This window comes from Actinia tenebrosa, unplaced genomic scaffold (genome assembly GCF_029948245.1).
Source record: "Actinia tenebrosa isolate PJP-AT-01 unplaced genomic scaffold, QUT_ActTen_1.0 PGA_scaffold0__85_contigs__length_37466705, whole genome shotgun sequence".
Taxonomy (NCBI): domain Eukaryota; kingdom Metazoa; phylum Cnidaria; class Anthozoa; order Actiniaria; family Actiniidae; genus Actinia; species Actinia tenebrosa.
In genome coordinates this window covers 31,704,242-31,731,166 of record NW_028292569.1, presented here as the reverse complement: position 1 = coordinate 31,731,166, position 26,925 = coordinate 31,704,242, and the positions used below count along the sequence as shown (strand labels likewise).

The window sequence follows — 26,925 nt, the reverse complement described above, 5'->3', positions numbered from 1 at the left end:
GCGGGCTCATTATATGCGGTTTTAAAAATAACTTATCGTAATCAGCATCATTCTAAGCAAAAAATCAAAGCAAAACAAACATGTTTGCTAGATAAAACAAGAACGAAAATGAGTCATCCTAAGAGATTAATAATATTTAAATACAGTATACTGGATTTGAGAGCAGTTGATTCCCATCCCGATTATAAATATTGTTTTTGCTTTACGAACGTGGCATGTTTCATGTTTTGTTATATGAATAAGGCGGGCTCATTATATGCTGTTCTAAAAATAACTTTTCGTCGCTGACATGTTTCGATGTACATATGTAAATATGATTTGGGAATGGGAACCCATTCTGTCGAAAAAGAAGCGGGTAACACACAACAGGCAGAACGAAGCCTGGCAGTGGATGAACAAACAATGAATGGTGAGATAAAACAAAGAACGCAGCTTACATGTAGAACAATACACATTGTTCACCATAATCCATGCTTTCTTTGTTTTTGTTATTTTGCCCAATCCCAAGCTTCGTTCTACCAGTGGACACCGACCCAAAAAGAAAGGAAAATCCTTGATTGAGTTCGTTGTTCCCGTATTGGCAGCTCAGTCAAGGAAATTCCAGATTATCAAATAAACGTTTCTCTGTGTTTAGACTGTGGTTACTGTAGCCATCTGTTAGCAAGGTTACTAAACAAGGCCTTCGGCAATAAAAAGTTCCTTTTAAGTTTACTTTATCTCTTTTCATTGCAGAGCTCAGAATAGGATAAAAAACAGAACAGAGGAGAGGAGAGGAGAGGAGAGGAGAAAAGAGAGGAGAAGAGAGGAGAGGAAAGTATCGTCAGTGGAGTAGAGTACAACAGGGGAAAGTACAGTAGAGAACTAACTATTACTCACTCCAACCAACCAAGCATCCTACAACAATACATCCTACCCAATGCCTCACCACCAGCATCTATTAATTTGAGGTAATTAAACCCATTATTGACTTTCTAGCTACGTACTTCCTCATTTATTTTTTTATTTGTTTTATTTCAGAAGTACAGAAGTCATATGGTATATACTATCCTGTATCCCGTTTACATGTGAACATGTCATACGTACGAGTTTGAAACTTACGGTACAACACATAGTGGATACGTGAAAGCTGAAAAGCTGATGATTTGATGCTTTGGGTTTTAATTGGGTGAAAGGGATGGCCAATTGACTGTCACACACTATCGTAAGGAACTGGGTGCTTTGCGTTTTGATTGGTTAAAAGGGAAAGCCAATTGAGTGTCGCACATTATCTCAAGGTAATATATGCTTAGCGTTTTGATTGGTTAAAAACGGGAAGCCAATTGAGTGTCACGCATTACCGCCAGGCACTGGATGCTTGGCGTTTTGATTGGTTAAAGGGGAAGCCAATCGAGTGTCACATTATCGCAAGGCACTGTATGCTTAGCGTTACGATTGGTTTAAATTGGGAGCCAATTGAGTGCGAGGTCAGATACCATAAGTTTCCAGCTCTTAGAAGATATATTGTATTAACTCGTAACAAATATATATATATTCTATATTTCATCCCATTTTTACGCTGTATCATAAAAAACAGTTACAATTATTTACATCAAGTACCGTATTCCCACAGGGAAGACAGCGGCTCTGAAATGACTATTTACAACCTTCAATGAGCGCACCCGCGCTACGTAATGTACCCCGTCAAAAGTATTTACAATATCCCGGCTAAGTCGGTGAATGTGAGTAACCCCATTCACAGAATCGTACCCAGTCCTCACTTTCAGGTTTCAACGTGAGCGAGAGAAAGGATTGGGTACGAGTCTGTCCCATTATAATACATGTACATCAGAGCGTATTTTCGCTATTTACACAATTCCAAACGTGGCACGCTTCCTTGTGTTTTTTGATTCCGTCTCTATCAAATTCACAACAGTCTGAGTTAGTTATGTTTGATTGACGGCAGCGAAAACCCAAGTCGTTTGGTCACAAAAACATGAAAAACGCTCAGTATTCTAGAAAACACTGAGTAAAGAGTATCGAAAATTTGTTAACCAAAATAACCCAGTAAATACAAAAAGAAAATCACATCTTATTCAAAACAATTAGGGTGTGGTAGCGAGATAGATTTTTAGCGTGTCGCCACAGTTCGGTGAGATCCGTGGTATTAGCCCCTCTAGAGGCTTAGCACCATCACGTGATAATATGACAGGTAGCAGGAACAATTGAATCTTGACTAATCCGATTGAAATAAAAAAGAATTCAGTTTCCCAGAAAAGGCTATCGTTGTGCCTCCTGTTATGACCGGCATCACGTGATGGTGCAGAGCCTGTTTCATATTAATGCCTTGGTTATCTCAGGGTTTATTCTGCTAGTGTGATATGACAATGTCATCTTAAAGGGTATATTCGTAATCGTTATGTATATTATTTTACACTACTTACAACCGCATATCTATGATTACTGACTTCACTGATCTCTTATTATTCATCATGAATTTCGTTCTGGCTCATTAGCATAAACTTTACAGGAACACGCATTTGCCTGCATACAATATGGGCCCTTCTCAGAAGGGTATCATGGATGCGAGGCTAACATGGAAATTCACAAATTCTATCGAGAAAAGGCACTGAGCTTTTCACAGTCATACGAAAACTGCACTATTATCGTAATAAGAATCCGCCCCCCTTAAAATCAAAAATAAGGAACCAGTGAATTGTAAAAGTCAGAAAAGTTATTTAGAATCGTTTGCTTCCATTATTGATTGACCTAAGATGTCAGTCATGTGATCTGCCATGTTAAGTCAGCCAACACACACACATCTGAAAAAGCTCGCGTGACTATCACACGTGATTGGAAATGTTGCGTGACTTGTGATGATTAACCACGAGATCGACCACATGGTATTCACATTACAAGTCAAATTACTTTAAGGGAATAATTATACGTGACCTATGAACATTAAACACGTGACATACCAAGTGATTAATCGCGTGACAGGACACCTAGTCCAGCGCTGGACCCACTTTTTTGAAGCACGCGCGGCCAAGACGAAACGAGTAGGAAAGAGACTGGTAAGAGTTATTCGTATCTCGTGCGCGCGCGGTTTTCCTTTTATTTTGAAATGAAAATTAGTCAGTTAGTGAGAGAAGTGGGTCCAGTTCTGGACTACAGACCAGCATTTTATGATTTATGATGATTAACCATGTCATACCTTTTAAATATTTTCTATGGAGGAAAAATATCACATGACTATGACAAGTTGGAGTACTAATCGTCTCCAGCAATATTCCAATGAATTTTCGACTTTGGATTTTGGATTTTTGTTTTTAAGTTTCTTGAATGTGATTCCATTGTAGCAGATGCCTCTACCATGTTGTTATTCTCTGAATTTATTCTTTTGTTTCTTAGCTAGAATTTCATCATGTTTGTGCGAGAAGCATTATGGAGATATTTGGGTTTCCTCATAAATGGGAAGACTAGACATCTTTACTCTGGTCCAGCTAATTGTTTATCCAAGTAGGTATATGTATCCATAGTCATAAGGTCTCTTGAAGATGACAACAGCTCGCAAAGAATTGTGGGTGCGATATACTTATATTGAATCTGATCCCAACCTCTTCCTAAAAATGTCATTTTCATTTCCATGATCATTTCTATTCCCATTTCTATTTCTATTTCCATCTCCATTCCCATTTGCATTTCCATTCTGCTTGCTTTTCGCTTTATCTGATCGCTTTTTTGACTCCTTGAGAGATATCAAAGCCGTACTGGGCTGCCTGTATACTTTTTTCCCCATCAACCGTAGCAACGCGATTCGGAATTCAGGGATCTTGAAAGCATATATAACAGGGTTGATAAAAGAGTTGCAGTACTGTAACAACTTGCTGAACAACACTACCTCCAGTTGCACATTCGTATCACAGTTTTTGGTACAAAATCTGTGCGCAACGTTTAAAAGATAAAATGGCAGCCATGTGACCACGAAGACAAGTGTTACAATGCTGAGTGTCACAGCTAGTTTACGGTTCTTCTCGATTACTCTTTTGGTTTTCTCGTTGATACGCATGCGTACTTTAATTGCGATACAAATATAAGCAATACAAATGATCCCGAGGGAAGAAAACAGTGCACCCATTGTCGAAACATAGAAAACACTTTCCATTATTTTAAAGTTATCATAGTATGAAAAAAGCATTCGTAGCATACCTAGAATTCCAGCGAAAAGCCATATCGCAAAAATATGAATACGATAGACGTAAGCCTTTGTTGTGTGGTGCCAACTTGGCAGAACCACTGAATAAAGTCTCTCAAGAGCGATGGTCGTTAGTGCAAATATCGAGGCAAAGCCCGTAAAAATGTCGACAGTCAAATATATATCTCGCGAAGTGTTATCGATTTTTTCATTAGATGTTAAAAACGTTACAATATAAATGTACATAGGAACGGACACACACCCAACGAGCATGTCAGCTACAGTTAAGCTGAGAAGGAAATAGTTGGTCAACTTGCGCAGAAGGTTACTTCTGGTGAATATTACTATTGTAACGGTGTTGCTTATTAGTATGAAGACGTCTACTAACCCATATCCAAAGCACCAGCCAATCAAAGAGGGCTCTGAAAGACTGAATGTTTTTGAATTATTTGTAGAAATATTCATGCTGTTGCCCTTTCTAGTCGATTATTTGTTGAACCTGTAAATATTAAAAATAAATAAATAAAAATTTCGACAAAATGCCTTGAAAATGTCACAATTTATCAATACTATTTATCAAGCGGTTCAATGGTTAAACACGAAGCATGTAATCGAAGTTGAGTGCCCAAAATTTGGAACACGTATCCTTTGAAGCTATACCTCACACCCTCGATTAAATGCTTTGTGATTCATCTGTGAAATGGTAAAAATAAAAATGAATGAAAAAATGGACGAACAACCCATGGCAAAATACTAAACGAGTAATCCAGTACCGCTCGAAAGCTGGATTTTCATTGCTCCCTAAGTACAGTACCGCTTTTGTAAGGTTAGGTTTAGTGCTATTGTTTGGATGACCAATCTATGGTTTTTTAATCCAATCATGTAACTCGTTCCGAGCGGTACAGGCTGGCTCAAAAAAAAGAGTCCTTATTTACGCGAGCAATTTTCAATTTTCCATTTCTAGGAACCTAACGGAGCTGTGAAAAAAAGTAACAATTGTGTAGTTTAAAATTAACTCCTAAAAAACGAGCTTCGTTATTTAACAGAAAATAAATAAGACAGTTAAGTTAATTAACAAAAAAAAATACAATAAAATTATACCAATGATACCCCAAAACATATAATACTCCAGATTCAATCAATTTGTACCTACACTCACTACTGTATTCTTGCGAATTCAATAAAGATATTTTCCAATAAGGGTTTTTTTAGCCTCTTCAACACTAATATTTGCGATGCCTCCTTGTTTGAACTGAGGAAGTATATATTGAATACTGAACTCGAAGTGTGATGCAGATCAGTTATTAATGTTTCCATTCGTTCTTTTTCACCCCCTCGTTTGTTCCGTTATTTTTTTTCCTTAAATTAAAAACAAATGATACCATCATAAAAAATCTTTACTATAAAGAGACCGCTTACAACAACTTCTTCGCCACTGGCGCTGATTATATCCCCGAGAGTTCCGGGTTTCTTGAAATTTAAGGCTTATAAAACGGCTTGGTGTCAGACTGTTAGTCCTAAATAAACCTTTATTATTTTGTCAGTTAATGCTGAAAGAAGATTAGAAAAATTAAAAGCGAAAGAGACAATAAAATCTTAAGAAATAGAGTTTGACAATGAAAAAATTTTTTTTGGATATTTTGACGAACGAGGGTCATTAAGAGTTATGAAACCTTTTTTAACAAATAAACAAGAAGATTAAACAAGGTAGAGGCCTAGTTACTAGTTTAGAAAATAGCACGAATGTTTGATCATGCGCAATGTGTACTTTATGCGCCTATGAAGTTTCGGAAGAAAAGAAAGACAAAAAAAAAAAAGGAATAAAAATGATGATTATGAAAACTTTAGCTTCAATATTGAAATTTTGCGGACAACTTACATATATATATATAACTTTACATTACTAGCTGAGAAGCTAGTCAGTCACAAGTCAGTGCAGGACAATAGTTATTCAAATTAGTCGCCGTATTTACGCTGTATATAGGCTATATGTATACACCTATTTCAAAAACGTTGTCATCGCCAAAGGCGATAGGCGATAGGCCATTCCGACATGGAAATGGTTTCGTTGAATACAAAGGCATCGAATCAGTCTTAACACTAAGGTCAATGTTATTGACGAGAATAAGAAGCTGAAACACAAGTCATTCCCGCTATTCTTGGATCTTGGAAAGACCTATCTCCTATCGCTTTGCGCCTATTGCCTATCGCCTTTGGCGATGACAACGTTTATTCAAATAGGTGTATGTATATTGTTTCCCTATTGTTTTGCTCTCCAAAATAATAAACACATATATATGTTGTAGACGCAATTTTTTTATCAAACTATTAAGTTGACAACGGTATAAAAGTTTATTTTTGTTATTCTTTCTTTAGTTCAGCTGATGTAATAATCTTGTCAACCTTTAGAAAATTTACGGAAGGTAAACAACGAAATGGCTTCACAAGCCGTAATAACGCATTCATCGTTTCCTTTGCCTTTAACCTTTCTAAATTTAAGACGAATTATATCAATAATAGCGCTAACATATTCCATAATGTTCGAGCTATAATCTACAATAATAAAAGTGAATAATAATAATAATAATAATAATAATGATGATAATAATAATAATAATAATAAAAATTTATTCAAAAATACTTTAAAAAACCAACAACAATGATACTAATAATAAAACAATAAAAAAGAGATAAGGAATATAAAATAACAAATATATGTACAAATTACTTATTTATCGATGAAACCACATCTGTGAAATATATTAATAGCTCAAAACACGAGTCCATAATAATAATTTTGACAATAATAATAATAATAATAAATGATAATAATAATAATAATAATGATGATGATGATAATAATAATAATAATAATAATAATAATAATAATAATAATAGCACAATGACGCCGTAAATCCAAGATGGCGGACCGAGGATTAAGATACAAAAATCAACAAATATTCAGTGTGTTTTATCCGACCCTTTGTTTCTAAAGAACGTTTTATATATACACTATACATATCCATATATCACTAACCATATACTTATAAAGACTAGATTTATTTCCAAAGTTTCGATCTTCGGACAATAAAACTAATCTCATTACGTCATGAAACCAAGATGGCGGCCACGAATGTAAACAAACCTTGAATATTTCAATTGGTTAACACATGATACCCGCTGTTTTTATGAAAAAGTGACTCATAGAAAATTCTAGAAACTTAAGATTATTGTGTTGTGTGTTTGTTTGTCGTTAGGTTGTATTTTCAGACAGTAATAATTATTTTCGTTGGTCTTCCGTCTATGATGGTCAGTTATAATGTATATTCTAGAAGCTTGTTTTCGGCCGATATCAAATATTAAAGTCGTTAAGTCTATCTTACACATACGTATTTCGTAAAGGGTTCTAAATATGTTATATACTGTTATGTACTTTGGCAATAAAACAGACCGATAACCTAAAGAAGGTTTCTAATATGAGAAAAAGTTACAGTCTTTTTCAAGTCTAAGAATGAAATATCTTATATCTTATCTGAATATTATCGTACTTACAAACTAATAAAGTTATATTATTCGTAACTTTGTTCTTGACTTTCTTTTTCTTTCTTTCTTTCTTTCTTTTCTTTTCTTTTCTTTTCTTTTCTTTTCTTTTTTCTTCTTCTTTGCTTTGGTTTGGTTTGGTTTCCTCTCCTCTCCAATCTTTTTATTCCTTTCCTTTCCTTTCCTTTCCTTTCCTCTCCTTAATAATAAGGTTTACCGATAATAATTTGATTTTTCTAAACTTACCTAAAATTATTTACTAAAATTTGAGACTTTGAGGTCATTGTGGATGGAATCTTCAACTGATACTCATAACTATCAAAATATAAGTTGGACGATCTTGCTTGTGAAACCTCTAGTTGGCGTGATAATGTATACAAATGCCGCATCGATAAGTACTGGCCATATATTTCATTTGGTTTATTAATGATCGTAGCTAGTTAGAGAAAGAATCATCAATATGTCACTTTAAATTTGAAATGACAATAACACTAAGCTACTAAAAATGCAAATAAATCAAGAATACAAACTATAGCTCATAAGCATTTTTATCAAAGAAGCGATCCTAATATCATGTGTTGATAAGATAGCTGGATAAGTCTCCTAAAATAAAGCGAACAAAGTAGGAAACTATTCCTAATGAAATATCGCCGGTAAGATTTCAAAAATGTCTTAAAAACAAAATGTTCTATTCTTTGAATTTTAGATGAAGAATTCTAGACCAACGTGAAGTTTTAATATTGAAAAAAAGTATAATAAAAATGAAAGACAACACTGCAAATTATTACAAATTTTATCTACCATCTGTTTCGTTTAGTTGTTAATTTTTAAAACACCTTTTATTTTAGATTTACTATGCTGTATTGTTTACTCCTGGTCCCGAAGATGTTTTTTAAAATTGTTTATTATATGGACGGCATGATATTCTATGAAAAAAAAAGAAGGGTTTACTCCCAATTCAAAAATTTTCTTTTCATTTTCTGGTTATCTGCAAAGGTTTTTAGGGAGATTTTCTAACTCAGAACTCGATAAACAGTGAACGTAAAACTTTGCCTTACAGGAAAAAAATCCACACCTATATAGAAGGCATTATTTCTTGCAATTTGTTCTACCTTGGTGGAAATCAAAGGCTTAAAAACTTTTGGCAAATATTGCATTTTTTGAAAAAAACACACGTATTTTTCGAAATTTTCCCCCTGAAACATGCAATCGTGCGTTTGCATTTTGTCTTTTCTTTGGTCAGAGGTACTCAGGCTTTTGTAATAGAAATAGCATGATATCCTATTGCCATGGAAACAGATGCCATTGGCAAGCAATAAAGACGCATCTTAATCTTTTGACTTTGAACGAATCTAGATGAGAAATCTATGTAAGAAGGTCCATGGCACTTCATTAGACGTTGATTGATTTTAATTCCACAATGAAAAACAGAATATTATCTAGAAAAAGTAAAATGTTAACGCTGTTATCTGTTTAGAATTTAAGATTTGTATTGCATAGGAGAAATTAGGAATCACTAACAATAAAGAGAAGAGAAGAGAAGAGAAGAGAAGAGAAGAGAAGAGAAGAGAAGAGAAGAGAAGAGAAGAGAAGAGAAGAGAAGAGATAGCGAGGACCACAGATGTACTTAAATGGTAAGAGCAAAAAAAAAAAAAACAAAAAAAAAAAAAAAAATCTAATTTACTAGTTACCAAAAAAAAGCAAGGGAGTATAGCTATTAAAAAGATGCCAACGTAATTTCTTTTCTTTTCTTTAATTAAGGATTAAGGCTGAAGCTGCAGTTGAAACGCCTGTTAAAAACATCAAATGAGCGACAAGAGCATTGCACGCTATATTCATGGCACCTAACAACAATACAAATATTTTTTTCAGGTATATGGTTATACTTTTACATAAGAATAGAAAGCATCAACTCACGTATTGCGTCTATGCCAACTGATATTCCCCAACAAACACTACATTAACTCGATCAATGACTTGTGCCTCAGAGCCGGGTGAATAAATAATCAACTATTTAGACAACACTCCCAGTAATATTTGCAGGAGTAAGATTAAAATCTTGATTTCAAACAACTAAAAAAACACCTGAGAAGATACTTGAAACCTTTTGTTGTAAACACCCTGAAAAAATGCTTAGAAATGTTTAATTAAACTCACAAAATATATTGAAAAGAAGACAAAAAAGATTTATCCCTTTTGCAGACGACTTGGTTTGTAATAGTCGGTGTAGGTAGGATGAAACGCTGCCGACAAATTCTTTATCATCTGCTTGAAAGATAAATAGAAAATAGATTGTGAATCGGATCGAATATTGAATTGAACCGGTTGATTGATTAGACCAGGCGTTACCATTTATTGTGTTTCTAAAAATAGACTTGAAGGCGATGGAGATTCATAACAACAAGGTCGATATAAACATGCTGACATGAAAAAAAAACAAAAACAAAAAAACAAAACAAAAAACAACAACAATGAAGAAACAAAGAGAGAAAGAAGAAAGAATGAAAGAAAATAAGTATACAAAAAAAGAAAAAAAAGAAAGAAATGAGAAGAAACGAAGAAACGGAGAGAGAAAGAAAAGAAAAAACAGAGCAAACCTTTTAATCTCCGCTTTTTGATAATCACTAGTCGCTCGACCTATCACTGCGCGCGAAATCTAAAGTTATACTAATACTTCAGTAGTATAGAACGTGATGTGTGGAATTAATATTGAGTTTGGACTTAATTCACCAAGATATGAAGTTGATAAACAACACCAGTTGACCGCTGTTAAATAATATGACGGACTGGAGGCTAAAGATTAATTGAAATACCTTCGAGTATAATGTATAATAATTTTCTTCTTCGTTCAGAGTTTGACAAACAAAGCTAGAGTCGTGTGAAAAGTCATACGTGATAATTGATTACTTTGGTTTTATGTCTAGCGTATAGAGCGTTTTCACGTGACGTCACAGCGGTCATTATGGGGTACCAAAACAATACATTTTCTATCCTCCGGGAATTGAACTCTATTTTTATGCAAATACTGTGCAGAAAGTTTCTATTGCTTATGGCTGCCTTCTCACGTGAGTGAAAACGCTCTATATAAAGGCAGTCATAACTTTACATAAAGCAAAAAGAAAGAAAGAAAGAAAGAAAGAAAGAAAGAAAGAAAATTGAAACTAACAACCTCGCGAAGGCACTCACAAATAACCGAACTAACAAACATAGCACACAACACAAGCAAACGAACACCTATGAATATAATCACAAGTTTAGAGAAATCGAGTAAAGAACAATAGAAGACACACAAAAGGATCGTTAAATTCTAAAAAAAAACTGTCTTCATTCTTAAAGAAAATATCAATCACCAGACGAGAGAAATAATCTCACCTCGACACTGATAAACAAACCAATTAGTAACATTACTAGAATATTTATGTCACTTGACGTCACAGCTTTTATATACGTATATTTGGATTCCATAGCGACTGTCTTTCAAATATTGGAATGCATTGCTTTGCTCTAAATCAATTTGAAAAAGTGGAAGACAGGAAAATCATCTAATGATAGCAGCGATCATGGCCTTGTTAATTAATGTTCCTAAATCATTAGTTTGAAGTGATTGTAGGTGTCATTCTTCCTTCTAAATGATGGCCGTCTGTTGTTGCATTGAATATGTCTTTATATTGAATAGTCTGAAAGGATGGATGGATAGATGGGCGGATGGATAGAGATGGATGAAAAGATGGATGGATGGATGGTAGGATAGATGGATGGATGAATGAATGCATAGATAAATGGATGGATAAATAAATGAATGAATAAATGAGAAATCTCAAATCCAAGGCGTACGAATAACTTAAAGACTAAACCCACGTCGAATAATCAACAACCTCGAATCTACAGCTTTGTGACTTTGATTTCTGGTGATGCTTTTGTTCTTTAAAGATCGTTTGATTAAAAAAAAAAACACCTCTTGAAGATACAGACGTCATATATTAAACCCTAGCTCGATTATGACAGAAGCACTTGCCACAATCCACGGTAACATAGCAACCAACGATAAAAAACGTTTTGACTAGAGCAGTCTTTGAATGAATGGGAACGATACAACAAATTCGTAACAAACTGTAGCCATACCGTAGCTTACCGTATTTACTGGAAGACAATGGGAAGCCATTTCAATGTTACGTCATCTTATACCTTGTACTTGCTGTAAGTCAGTACCGTACGTTTCTCATTCTTATTGGAAGCCATTTCAATGTTACGCAGGCTATCGTACCTTGTATTCATACGAAAACCGCTCTTATAATTACTGTTACAGACTTGAGTTCTCATTGCGCATGTCTTGATGTATTTATCTAGAGTGGGCCGACTTCCTGTCAAAGCTACTTTGTTACTGCAGGAGCTACTAACCTTATAGCCATCTCATAGTTGTCTTGAGGCCGAACGTTTTGGGTGAGGAATGAAACTACTTAACGGTATTGGCGTAGTGTCCTATTGTCACTTGGCGAAATAAGATATATGGCATTGCGCGCACTGTGTTAACACCATGAAAAAGGTCTTTGGAAACTATATAAATCACATTTTTATTCGTTGCTCGTTTGAAGGCTTTTGATGAAGCACTTCACTGACTGGTTCAAACTCCGTCGAATCTAGCTAGACATGACATTTGTAATTTATGTATTTATTTTCATAGCATTATCAATTCAAATTTTGGTTTAGTTATTTAAGGCAAGGAATATAGGCAAAGTCCATTTCAAAAATAAAATCTTGAAATAAAAATGCTCGCCCAGAAATAAAATCAGCTGTGATAGCTTAGTGCAAATTACAGCCGCCGGGTAATTTCAGCGCGACATTGGTGAACGGCTCCAGTTAAGTTAGTCATTGGTATAAATAGGTCGTGCGTGAGAGAAAGAGGTCCAAACAAAGTTCAGTATTCCTATATCATGAATATTATCTTTATTTTCATCGATACTCTGTAACAACCACAGGGCTGATCAAAGCCAGGACACGCGTTGCTCATAGATTAAATTGGAAATGAGTTTTGCGGAGGGAGGAAAATCCCCTTAGTTACTCCCCCTTACATGGAAAACGTTTTACTCTTATCTTGATATATAGCATAACACCTGTTCAAATAAATGCGTTTCATAAAACAAAAAACATATGCAAGACCAACCTAACTTTTTCCCCTAAAGAAATGACTTCTTAATAAAGATCTTTGTATTGTTTTATTTTTATGTTGTAGTACTAAGATAGTAGTAAAGAAATATCAATGGTGATGTAACGAGACATATTAACAGCCAGCAGCGGAAATGATAAACACAGATCCATAAGCATCGCCCACAGTTAGCGAAAATTAAACTTTCGATTTCTTTTGTTTTGAGAGAAAAACGAAAGTCGTTATGTTTACTACTGAAGCAAAACGGAACTTCGAACTCATTATTGATATACTGACCGTAGACCGTGCCCCGCTAGGTTCCCGCAACGACGGCGCCGAACTGACCAGGGAATAATTTAGGAAATAAAAAACTACATCAAAAAATAAGCCACCTCATAAGAAACTGAATAAAAAACAGCCAAAAAAATAAGACAACAACAATAAAACACGACCAAAAAAAATCAAAACACGTCCAAAAAACAAAAAAAACCAAAACAAAACACAAAAACAAAAAAAAAACAAACAAAAACACAAAAAAAACAAAAAACACACAAAAAAAACCAAAAATCACAAAACAACAACAACAACAACAACAAAAAACAACAAAAAACAAAAAACAAAAAAACAAAAAAACAAACAAAACAAAACAAAACAAACAAAAAAACAAAACAAAAAAACAAACAAACAAACAAAAAACAACAAAATGAAAAAATAATAAAAAAGACAAAATAACAAAATAACAAAACCAAAAACGAAAAAAACAAGTAACAACAACACCAAAAAACAAAACAAAACAAAAACACGTTGTTGTTTATCTAATTATGCTATTGTAGGATTAGGTTTTGTTTACGTATCAATCGTGTTTATGCTTACTTGGTTGTAAAGCCAATAAAAAAATAATAATAACAAAAATGAAAAATATCTAAGGAATAGCCACCGTACATTATCAGATAAATTGTTTTCATCCCACGGATCATTTTCAAAACAATTTAAAATAATTTTGAAATCTGATACAAATACTAGATCTAAATAATAAACAATAAATATGCCATTTAATGAATTTTGAAGGTGCGGTGTGAATATTTTTTTGCCAGTTTAACAGACAATGCTTAAAATCTTTCTAAATCCAAATATGCTTACAAGTTCATGTCTACTTGGCTATCAGAATCAGCGTTATCATTGGGACAAATGCGTGTATATGGATGAGAAAGGGGATTATTTTGAAGTAGGGATGTAAAATTAGACTTGTAGATGAATTTCCAGGGCCGGAAGTTGGGCAAAGATATTACCATGTTGTGGTAAAAAATATCCTTATAAATACATGAGTATTTTGACCTTGTTTATCTATGAATATATATTTATGATTAATAATGTATATTGGAAATATTTATTAGGATGATATTATTCCCAAAATGTATATCACTGAAAGAAAAGATTCTGCGTTTACAATATGTGTTGTGTGTTTTCTAGTGCAGAACAAAAGGCAAACTAAAGATGTATATATAGAAATGTATATATATATATATATATAGATATATAGTCAGCCACATGCAAGAAACATTAATATATAAGAAATATGTAGGGTAATATATAAGAAATTATGGGATAGTTTTGTTACTGAAATATTTTCAGATATGTAAATAATATATATATGTGTGTGTGTGTATATATATGTATCTATGCTTAGAGATATCTGAAATATACGTGGTTTTAGAATAAAGCGAGTAAATGTACTATTATCGCCCTGAATTGTCAAAAAAAACTTAATTTCATTAAATAAAATTTCTAAATGAAAATAAAAAAACAAAAAAGAATGGTTAGTTTAGTTTAGTAGACCTTGCTATTCAACCGTAAAATAGAGCGAAAATACAGCCTGTGTTTTTAATTCTAAAGCACTTATAACCGTCCTAAAATCACAGCTCACCACTTTTAAGCTAATCTACTAAAATGAAGAACATTTGCCGAAAGCATAGCACTTTAAACTTGGATCGTTCGTTTTTTTTATCAAACTAATTAAAACGCTTATTCAGAATGGTGTAACAATAACAATCGCGATTTTTATTCTAAGTTTAAATGGTAAAGATAAATCATTTTTTTCATTAACATACCTGATCTTCCCAAAAAAATCTGAACTTTCGCTGTGTGGCCTTATCACTTCATTCGTTATCCTCTTCGCCTTAAAAAACCGTAGAAAAGTTAGTCGGAAAGGTCAACTTGCATGAACGGGAGTCGCGAAGATGTTTACGTATATAAACAATATATGGGAACCGCTCGAGTTGTCAGTTTTAAAATGCAAATTTCCATGGCTCAGATAGAAGGTTATTTACCATGCTACTTAAAATAAAGTTCGTCAATTTTGTTGTCAAAAACTGTTGACATTTTTTCTGGACATCAGATAAGAGAAATGTTTTTTAAATGAGCACTTGAAGCTGAAGTTGCGTGAGCGCGCGAAAGGCGCGAAGTTTGGCGTGTCGTTTCGTGATATTGCACGTGAAATAGGACATGATACTTATGCGAAAGCTTGTCCCACGGTCAAACCACTTGCTCAGTGTATAAATGATTTTTACTTCACATTAACGGATGCAATTATCGTTCTCGAGAAAAGCAGTGGGAAGCTAACTAGCTCCTCTAGAAATATTGTTTTGAATAGTCTAACTGCGTCATTCCGTTGGTCTCCTCTGCCTCGGCTAGTGAAATCAATAATATATTTATAAATAATGAAATATGACTAACTGCGCTACAAAATCAACATTTTAGCTAATGAAAAACGAAATATTTGAAAGATATTCTAAAATTATCTTATCAAGATTTAAATCAACTTTGTTTTTTTTAAACGAACTAAATAAATTAAGAGTGTGTGGAAAATGTCACAACTGTTTCTTTTTATCAATCCTTCCTTCCTTTTCTTTCGCTTTCTCTATTCCTTTATTGGTCTATTTCTAGCTGTTTTGTTTAGAGCCCGCGGCTTTGACTCCCGCGTGCAACTCCCGTGCGACTCCGTGATACGAAAAGAGAACAAAAATAGGTGAGAAAATGGCAAAACAATTGGTGCAAGAAATGTTTTAATGTTCTTTTAATATCATCTTTTCTCCTTTTCTTTCCTATCCTCTCCATTCCATTCCACTTCCTTCCTTTCCTTTCCTTTCCTTTCCTTTCCTTTCCTTTCCTTTCCTTTCCTTTCCTTTCCTTTCCTTTCCTTTGCTCTCCTTTCCTTTGCTCTCCTTTCCTTTCCTTTATTCATCCTTTCCTTTCGTCCACTTTTTCTATTCCCAGTATCGTCTCGTGATGCTCTCTGCTGAGTTTAGAAGTCATAATACCGCCTTCTTCGTAATTAAAAATAACAATTTTTTGATGCAAAAACCTTGAAGTTGGAGTCAAGTTGTATAGTAAATACTAAATAATGTTTTTGTCTCTGACTCTTTTGTTATTGTTTAAAGTTTAGTCTGTTGAGCAACAGTCTTTATTTTCATTCCTTTTGTAGATATTTCAGTTCTTTTTCACATCGTAAACTCATCGTAAACTCAACTATTAGCTTCCTTTTATCAGCGTGAAGATTAGAATCTTCGTTTGTCAAGCGCGCTCTTATAAGCTGTTTTATAAATAAATATGCGAATTTGCTTTTTTTTTGTTTTGTTTTGTTTCGTTTTTGTCTTGTTTTGTTTTTAAAATAGAAGATAAAATTTTAGAATACTCGCCTTTCAACTCACGGGGCTCGGGGTTCGATTCCTGAACTCGACATCACCTTTGAGTAGAGTTTTTCGCAAAACCTAACAAGTTGAATTCAAATTTAATCTGTTTGTTAGCCATGACTTGACTTAGATCAGCCCAGAGGTTGTTTCGGGGATTGATCTGTGAGCTAGCCATGCCCTGACTTATAGATCAGCCCAGAGGGTGTTTCAGGGTTTGATATGCGAGTTAGCCGTGCCCTGACTTAGATCAGCCCAGAGGTTATTTTAATCTACGGATCTGTGAGTTAGCCATGCCCTGACTTAGATCAGCCCAGAGGTTGTTTTAATCTACGGATCTGTGAGTTAGCCATGCCCTGACTTAGATCAGCCCAGAGGTTGTTTCAGGGTTCAATCTGTGAGTTAGCCATGCCCTGACTTAGATCAGCCCAGAGGTTGTTTCAGGGTTCGATAAATTTTGGAAAAGTTAGTAAAGATTAAGCATATTTGTATATATGCAATTTGTCATTATGAAATACTGGTGATATCTTAACTGAGCCGAGTTCGTCTGGCTGACTTCTGTTTGTTTACAAGTTATCAGTCAGTAAATAAGTAAAGGATATGCGCATCATAGTATAACATGCCACAAAATCCAACTAGTTGTCCGCATGTTTATCAAGTGGTCGTAATAGAGAGGTTTATAAGTAAAGGATAAATGCGCATAATAGGATAACATGCCACAAAATCCAACTAGTTGTCCGCATGTCTATCTAGTGGTCGTAATAGAGAGGTTTATAAGTAAAGAATAAATGCGCATCATAGTAAAACATGTCACACCATCCGACCAGTTGTCTGTAATGTCTAGTAGTCGTAATAAATAGGGTTATTAAGCAAGGATTGGGTATGGTGGCGCCGCATCCGTGTCGTATATATATTCTTCGTTTGCAATAGACGTCATAGCCGCCATGTTGGAAGAATTTGACAAAAGATTTTTCAATGAATTCTTTTGTTATATCTTCCAACATGGCGGACATCCCTTTTGTTATTGTGCTCTCTTGGGATTGATTGCAAACCAAGAATAGTATCATTATTAATATTTATATCAGATTTATTTTCAAGTACTTATATCTTATCTTATGTACTTATATCTCTTGTAAATAACTTTTGCATATATGTTTATTTAATGTTATTATTTAATGTTTTCTATTAATGTTTATTATTATTATTATTATTATTATTATTATGGCAAGTTTTATTTGTCTGTATATATCATGTTTACATTGACCAGCGGACTAAGTCTAGGCTGGTTAAGTTCATCATCTTTTTTCAATCCTTTCTTCAGCTTATGCATATTCATTGAACGTCTTGACTATATTAACGTCCTGGCTTAAAATCTATTTCTGGCATCGTTCTATAAGAAAGTTCACTTCCCTGTCTGTATTTGTAATTGTTCTTAGGTCTTTTCTTAGCTGTTCGCGATGTCCTGCGAGAAAGTCAAACACTATGTTAATCTGATTTACACTTGAGCTTTTGCACTCTTTTTTGATGCCTGCACGTAGTTCCGTGTATTTTTCTTGTTTTTCAACAGTTCTCTCTGCAATCTTACATTATTACTATTATTATTATTATTATTATTATTATTAGATGCTTTAATCCGGTAATAGAACACCTATGCCCTTAGGACACTGATGGACCAAACACGGAAGCCGGTGCACGTAAAATACATGTAGCCATTACATTACAAAAATGTTCACAAAATAAACTACACTTGCCACAAGTCAATCTCTCCTGTCTCGCGCGAGAGTTTTTTTGTTTTAGAGAAGCGAGAACTTGTTGTGCGCAGCAGAGTGCGGCAAACGTTACGAAATATATTCCACAAATAATACTTTAATTTACGCGTTTTTTCTTTGAAAGACACAATAACAGACGATATTAAAAGTGGCTACGGCAGAGAAATATATTTATGTAGCAAGCTTTGACGTATCCAAATATTTGCCTTAAAAGCAAGACAATCGTTTACCCCGGCTCTTTGTTATCTAGAAAAAATAATCCATTTCCCTCGAGAGAAAAAAGAAAACGTTTGTGTCAATACACAAAAAGGTTGTAGTGTACTTCATTATAAACTTTTGTTCAAAATCGGAATACCAGACAATTATTTTTCATCGATTATAAAGCAGACATCACATAATTCTTAAAAGTTATTATATGATTTTTGAGTTCGACGTTATTAGACAAACTCCAATAACTGTCATGATTTAAATTTCGGCCCTTTTCTCATTGATTCATTTTGAACTGACCCTGGAAAGAGGTTGACATTGTTTTCTTTATAGTTACATGTCTATAATAGCGTTTACTTTAAGAAAGAAATAAGTTTCAAGAATAAATGACTTAAAAGGGAAGCCGCGCTTTCAGTGGTACTTTATCTTAAAATGTATTTGTGTGAATGTACTTAGTAATTAAGAGTCTTGGTAAATAAATGTGGAGGGAATTTATTAAACCCACGCACTGTCCACTAGAATGAAAGATGGGTAGAAAGAGCAGGTTGGAAGGAAAGGAAGGGGAAAATGGGAAAGGAAAATAGATAAGTTAGACACGGGAAGGAAAGAATAGGAAAGGAAAGAAAAAATGAAAGAAGAGAATGGAATGGAATGGAAAGGAAAGGACAGGAAGAGAAAGAAAAAAAAAACAACACAAAACACAAAACACAAAACATAAAACAAAAACAAAAAACAGGGAGAGCTAGAAACAAGAGTTACAGCACTGCACTAGTACTAGGGTTATGAAAACGGTTCATAAATATTCCGCCGCGATCATATACATCCTAAAAACGCCTCTAGAAATATAACATGATTGATATTCATTTATCCTTTTGTTTTATTTAGAACGTTTTGGGAACCTTTGAAAAGATCCAAAGGGGGCTAACGATGATAGACCAAAGGCTATTCACAGTATGGCAACTACTAGATCAAACGTTAAATTTTTGTTTGCAAATAAGTTCAACGAGTTTCTTCTAAGTAATTCTAAAATAAATCAATAAAAATAAATTGCTATTTTTTATGACCTTATAAGTGTCTATTAGTAGGGTATTGGGCAGACTCGAAGGCGCTTATGATTTGAAATACCAATAAACTTCGGTGCTTGTCTTTTCCGCTTCTTCCTCCCGTTGCCAAGGGTGACTTGGAATCCGCGCGCAAGAACACCGATTCCTTAATCCTCAATCCTCATGTTCCATTCTGGAATTTAATCGTCACGGCTAAACATTCATGAACTTGCTAAAATAACGTAACTCAAGGATTGGTGCGTGTATCTAGTGCTAGTGCTTGAATAGAAACGAAAGATGTGCCTATTGCTGTCAAGGCTTGTTTCCTTCCTTCCTTTCTTAGCTAAGACTGATAGCATGGAACTGCAAAGATGCTGAAACCGTCCTTTCATTGTTATCAACAGTAGAAGAACGCCAACTTCAATGGCTTAAATATCTAACGATTAAGCTTGTTCTCTTAAATTAACGATAAGCCAACGATGCTCTAATCTCGCCTTTCTTGCTACTCAATCGACCAACGATAAACGTTTTATAATTGCTAATAAAATGCATCTCTTAGTGCGGCTACTCCAAAATGATCTTTTTTCTACATTTTTGATCACGATTTAAACTATACCGACAGCCAGAATATGTTGATGTTGACAAAAACATGGTTTATTCGTTAACGAAAAGATAAAAAACTTTGTGTTTTTTTCTCTCGTCCAGTTAGAAAACGTTAACAATTACAGCAATTAAGCTTCATGTTGATGAGTTTATCACTAAGCTTCAAGTTCTTGTTCTGCCTTGGTGATAACTTCAAATTTCTAGGGATTTTCCCCTTAATATTTAAATTCAGTACAAGGTAAAATAAACAGGGAAAAAAGGCAAATAAAAGGAAGCTAAATAAGACTTAATACCCATTAAGAAATATAAGCGGCGTCCGGTCTAATTTAACAAGCTTGAAGGCTAAAGAACATACGAAGGGAAAAAGTATTAATTGAATTAGAGACATTGTAAAACTGCTTTCTTTCAAGAAATATCTACACAGGTTTTGAGATGGTTATAGTCAGGCATTGGTTCTAAAAGACTTGCGATTTCTTTCAATGTTGTTAGTCATTCAAAAGTAAAGAATCGTAATAAATGAATAAATTTAAAAAAATCAATCACCGTAAGAAATACTTCAAATTGCTAAAATAAAACTGCGTTCAACATTCTCGAATCTCTTAGTAAAAATAAGAAATAAGAGGTTTAGAAATGGAAAACAATTTAATGGCGATATAGCTTATGATTAGGAAAGATATCAGAGTTAAAAACACGTCTTTTCTTAATCCTCCTTAAGACATGAATATTCTAGTTGATGGGTAAATTAAGAAACACAAGTAAACAAAAACCTGTATAACTTACCATACGGCTGCACTTGATTTAGCTCAAATATATCTCAAAACGATTTACGTTTCCTAGTTGCTAAGAAGCCCCTTTTCTTTTTAGTAAGTCCTGCTTAGAGATATAGTTGCAAAAGAGTCTTTCTACACTCATAAATATAACAAATTTGGACAATTCAAGTGAGCTTTAGGGTGTTGTGATGGAAAGATTGTATAATTCACTCCAGTGATCTTAGCTCTCAAATTCCTGGGATCAACAATGTAGGCCACATGACTTCCGCTCAGTCATTCGTCAAATTAATCCTCGTCCGAAACACGGCATGACTAACTTCGATATAAACTTATATATATATATATGTATATATCATATACATGTTTATATTCATATGAAAAAACGCCGACGCTAATATAAATATTTAAAAATCGGACGTCTTGGAAAATAAGTGGAAAAGTGTAAGGTTTTTGATGCTTTCAAAGTTCGACTTTTTTCGCAGGTCCCATATTATTGTCCTGACGCAGTATGAAACCGTTCTAGTCTAAAAATAATTTTAAACCTGTCATTGTGTATTTTGAACGATTCCACATCTAAAGAAAGACATTCTAAATGACTTACCGACTTACCGATGGTTAAGAAGCGACGGAACAGCCCCTTGATATTGTAGTAGCAGATGAAAAGTTATTTCCTTTGTATACTGGACGATAATTCGGTGTTTCTACATTGAAGCAAAAACTGAACGATGATTAAGCAAGTTTGGTTTGAGAGCACTTTTGTTGTTAATGACAAAGGCCTGTAAAACGTCACACTCTAAAACATTTGAATAATACATAAATTAAGAAAAGCCGATAGAAAAATAGTCTATTTTGGTGACTATGAATTAATAAGATTATTTTGGTGAAATTTATACCAGAGTGTGAAAGTGTGAAGAGAGATATTTATGAATTGTAGTATTTCGTGCTTTTTGGTGTCGTGGCGTGTGTGATTTAGTGATATGTTTACTTTGCGGTTCGAAAGTACTTCTAATGTTGAACCAGATGATCATAATAAAAAGTATTTTTTGAAAACAGCTCGAAATATTTTAAAATTAAGGACTTTATTTAATATTCGTAGTAAACTATTATTAATAATGCATTTGAACTAACGATATATAAAAGAAAAGAAGGAAGAAAGGAAGGAACGAAGAAAGAAAGGAAGAAAGAAAGAACGAGAAGTGAACAAAATACCAAGGTAATGCAAAATTAATGACAAAACCTGTGTTTTTCTTCATAGTACGATGAAAAACATTCCTTTTCTGTGAATAATTTATACCACGATTTGTCGTTAAAATAAAAACAAACAAACAAAACGAGCCAGAAAAAGAAAAAGAAGAAGAAGAAGAAGAAGGGAATATTCGTATACAAACGTTATAAGACCTATGAAAAAAAGTTAGCCACTTTTTACAATCAAAGCTCTATTCATTTTCTTGTGGTTTTTTTTTTCTTTTTCACTCTTTGTTCGCTGACGAAGTCTAATTTTGCGTGACTCCAAGATCGTTTTACTACAAAATATTCTTTCTCTACCGCTAGACAAAACAAACTAAAAATAACGACAAATAATAAAAAAAATCATTATTATTTATCAATTCATTAAATAAAATCGTAAATATTTCGGCTTTTCTAGTGAGTTTGAAGTAGAAATAAGATTAAAGAGACACGTGCAAAAGTTATTTCCTATCATTTAACCGATCAAAATCACGGCTTAAACCTGAGACTGTTGTATGAAAAACAAGCTTAAAAATCGATATGGCATTATCAGTGATTGAAAACGAGATGTCGGAGGAAGAATATCATATCGTATGCCTTGTACTTCTGGTATACAAGTGTAGATTTGAGCTTTTATAACATAAAATACAACCTATATCTACAACAAAAGAGCAAAAACCGTTTGCTTTTAGACTACAATTCAATGTAAGATTTCATACAGTTAAAAACTGATGAAGCTAAGGAAGAGATTACTTGGCTAGACGTTTTTTAGCTTGTTTTAAGTCCTTGGAGATTCAAACGCCTTAGGGAACGACTAGTTATATAAGTCAAGCGGCAACGAATACCTCTTTAGGATCAACACAGATTCAAAACTAATCTTCAAAAAGAAAAACTTCGTAAACAATGTTGAGATATCGATGAAAATAGTGCGAGATATTCAAATGTGTGTGAGTACAAAGTAGACTGAATCTAGTGCGAAATTGAAGTATATGCTATATGTAATCTTTATTGTCGGCTACCTGCAACCAGTCCAAGCACGTGTCGAGCGACTGTGTGAAATTTTCGTGTTTTTTTTTTTTTTTTTTCTTTCACCAATCGTTTAGTTATTTTTTCTTGCGCAAAAATTAACACATTTCCGTTAATGGCTCTTGAAGGCGGTGATCGTTTCTCAGACCACGTTAAGTGGGGTCGCCTCAGTGAAGAATAGCGAACAAAACTTGTTGAGTCCAATGTAAAGCGAATGACAATGACAGACATTTTCTGTGTATCTTTTGCTTAATGTTTGAAATTGAGTTCCATGACATCTGGCGCCGGGCAGTCAAAGAAAAAGGATATTACCACCATTTATATATGGACAGCGTCGCCGGTGGTTCGTAGTTATTCCGGGTGTGATTCGTAGACTATGGGTTCGTTGTTATGGTTCGCATAAAATCAGGAACGAGAGAGCCAAAATCAAAGTAGGGGAAAGGGATGGGAAAGGAAGAGAAAAACCGCCTCAGCAATGGCAAAAAAAAAAAACAACAACAAAAAAACCACTATAAAAGCAGTGGAAACGCACTACAAAATCTCCCCCTCCCCCCCCCCAAAAAATTAGTACTACGATTACTACACCTTTAAATATAAATATTCTACCATCTAGTAGCAGCAAAAAATAAAATAATAATAAATAAATAAAATAAAATAAAAAAATGATAACAATAATAATAATAATAATAATAATAATAATAATAATAATAATGAAACGTGAAAACTGGTGGATTAATGTTTTTCCTCTGGCACATAAAAGTAGTTATTTTGATGGATATGTGTGATTTATACAATCTCCTGTTTTCGTTAGCACAAAATGGATCAGCACGCAAGCCAATAACTCAAGTGTTCCCTAATGTAATGGTGTCTAAAAATAGATCATATCATACCACGTGACACACTACACACTTATGCGCATTAAACTTTTGCTTTGGTTTTGGTCTTCTGCACTCGAGAACAATAGACATGATTAAAAGCACATGTTCGATTTCAGGGGTTTTCTAAAAATAGAAAGTATACCACGTGATGGTATATATATATTATATATATATATATATATATGATGTACTTGTAGATATATATAAGGGTCAAAGTTATGCATATGCCGTGTATATATATATATATATACATACAGCCATTTGCAAAAATTATGGCCGTTTCAAACATACATACAAGTATAACAAAAGTATATCAGACACGGCGGGATATCTTCTTGATATTTTTTCAGAAAGCCCTGGTGATAGACAACTCAAAAAAGATATCGGGGATGATATCCCATAATTTTTGCTATATATATATTTATATTAGTAATTACTGGGTTATCTTTTCCATCAAGAGTCCTTTGAGATTCAACGGCAATTAAAATTAGTGACAGAGAAAATAATCAGAAAAGAATTGGTCCGTTTGAAATGCAAATTTCAAATCCTTCAATATATTAAATTGCATTCCTTGTTTGGTTGATTGATTCGGTAGCATGTTAGACACACGGATAATGAAAGATATGGACTATTTTTCCAACTACCAAAAATATATTTCCTAGCGATTTAACGTCTTGTTAACTGACTGACTGAAATTCAATCTTTTGATCTCTGGAACCAAAATCTTGCGGTAATAATTTACACTCTTTATTCTTTGTAATTCATATTATGTCGCTATATATCATTGTAAACCGTCCTTTATATAATAGTAATATCAAAACATCCAAAACCTCTGCATATTTTATCGTTATAAAAGATTTTATTTTTTTCCTAATCTCCTAAATACTCGGAATCCTCTAGGTTTCTTGGTACCCAAGTAACTCACAGAACATGCCGTATTTATGTCTTGTGCAAGCGAGTAGAAGATAATTGAATCCTAGCCCTTTGGTAGGCGTTTTTGGTTGTGACCTGTTGCCAAAGATCACAGTTTTTTATCTGAATTTTAATATCTTTTAAGAACGGAATGATTGTTTTATTAAGAACGAGTATAAAACAGGCTTGAATCCTACTCGAATATATGAAATGAGTCCATCAACTCTTCAATTTTGTTCTCTGTTTATACTGAATCTTGTATTGTTTTCTGGATTAGCGTTAAATGGCCTAGTAATTGTATTATCAAGTCTGTTTTGTTGTTGGTAATATAACTTCGATAGCCGTTCGCAGAATAACCATTAAAGCTTCTGTGAAGGATGAACGCTCCAAAACACGATGGCTTGGTGTGTTTGTATTGTGAGTTATCAGTGGTTTTGTGATCAACACAACGTATGTTAATACAGGCTTATGTCAATATTACAAGCCATGGCGGAACAGAGTGAAAGACGTCACACAGAGTTCCTTCGAACCACGTCAGAGCGACTATCATCATTACTTTCAAAAATACTTCAATTTGATAAAAAAAGAGCCGTTTAAGATGTTGACTACAATGGGTTTTTTTTAAAACGAAAAGTAATTGTTTAAATATTCAAAACATTGTGCGAAGTTTTGCATCACTAGATCAATCAAAGCTTAAGTGAATTTGATATACGCGGTGATTTTGCATTGCTCTAGCTCTTACCTTGCTAATGTCCCCGATTCCACGGGATTCCACCACTTTCTCTTGAGATCTTCAACCAAAACTACTGCCGCTATGCACAGAACGGATGCACAACTTCACTTTAAGTATATTGTATATCAACGTAGTTATTGCGGAATGATTAGAAGTAACAACAACCAAAACCACGTATTTGATGATCCATGGCGAGTAGCAACTGATAACTCTCAAAAGAGAATCTATTTCGCTAGAGATTTTTGCACTTAGGGACGGTAGACCTGATTAGTTGTTGTTGCCTTAGTGTTAGTTAAGCAACAGTGCAGTACATCAGATGTTAGATGATCCTATTCAAACCCAGTCTCAAGTGGTTTATCCTGTGTTGTGATGTTTCTTCCTTCGGAAATACAAGGACACTGTACTTTGTCTAATTGTGTTACAAGTGACTAGGGTCAAATATACAATACATACATGTTGTTCCTTTGCAATTCGTTCAATATTCAAAAGACGGTCTCGTAACGAAGTTTCAATGCATCAACGAGCATTTAGAGGCGCATATCGTCATGATTGCAACCGCTGTTAGGATTCCTAATCACTTTTAAAACCAAACAGATTAAAATAACAAAAGATTAAAATAACAAAAGATTAAAATAACAAAAGATTAATTTTTAACTAATGATTTTACTGAGTGCGCGCTTTTATTTCACAAAATTAACAAGCGGTTGCATTTTCGAATCGTCTTAATAAAGCTCCCAACGTTGTGGCTTAGAACCAGAACCGACTGTAATAAAATCCCTAGGTTGCCGTAAATGTCATAATAAATATTCTATGATGGAAGTCATTGATACCAGAACATAATACTTCATACTTGGTATCGTAGGGTGGAAATAACGCAATCGTTAATCATTATAAATTTATGACTGCAACTAACTATTTCGGGTTGAGAGCACGTTTGACGTGAGAACCAATATTGCAAGCGTCATGTTCATTTGTCTTGTATTTATTCGCTTTTTTTCATCTTTTAGATGATATCGCGCTTAGTCGGGTCTGGAATTTTTTACGGTAAGGGTTTTAACTTTTTTCCGGAGTGATTAACTCACTAACGAGATTAAACGCAATAATATGTAGCCATATCAATACGCATGCAGCCCTTAAATGTGAATGACGGAGTTAACGGCTTAATAAAGCGAGAGTTATTTGATGCTCAAAATTGATCCACGCACTTCATACGACTC

General features: G+C 34.0%; 1 protein-coding gene across 5 annotated transcripts; it reads right to left on the bottom strand.

Moving 5' to 3' along the window:
- Positions 1-980: 980 nt before the first annotated feature.
- Positions 981-26,262, bottom strand: LOC116298392 (adrenocorticotropic hormone receptor). 5 transcript variants are annotated; one of them, XM_031706815.2, is made up of 3 exons: positions 25,718-26,262; positions 14,963-15,030; positions 981-4,670 (listed from the first exon to the last, which is right to left on the bottom strand). In XM_031706815.2, exon 3 carries the CDS (start codon positions 4,634-4,636, stop codon positions 3,572-3,574), a length of 1,065 nt encoding a protein of 354 aa, XP_031562675.2. In that variant the 5' UTR covers positions 4,637-4,670; positions 14,963-15,030; positions 25,718-26,262; the 3' UTR covers positions 981-3,571. The 5 variants fall into 5 exon arrangements, with proteins under 5 accessions (XP_031562675.2, XP_088896914.1, XP_031562678.2 ...); XM_089040788.1 differs by lacking the exon at positions 25,718-26,262 and adding an exon at positions 21,542-21,701; XM_031706818.2 differs by lacking the exon at positions 25,718-26,262 and adding an exon at positions 20,943-21,124.
- Between the last annotated feature and the right edge of the window lie 663 nt (positions 26,263-26,925).

Excerpts from the sequence above, each read along its gene's own strand:
- LOC116298392 (XM_031706815.2), bottom strand. The coding sequence starts at position 4,636 with ATGAATATTTCTACAAATAATTCAAAAACATTCAGTCTTTCAGAGCCC.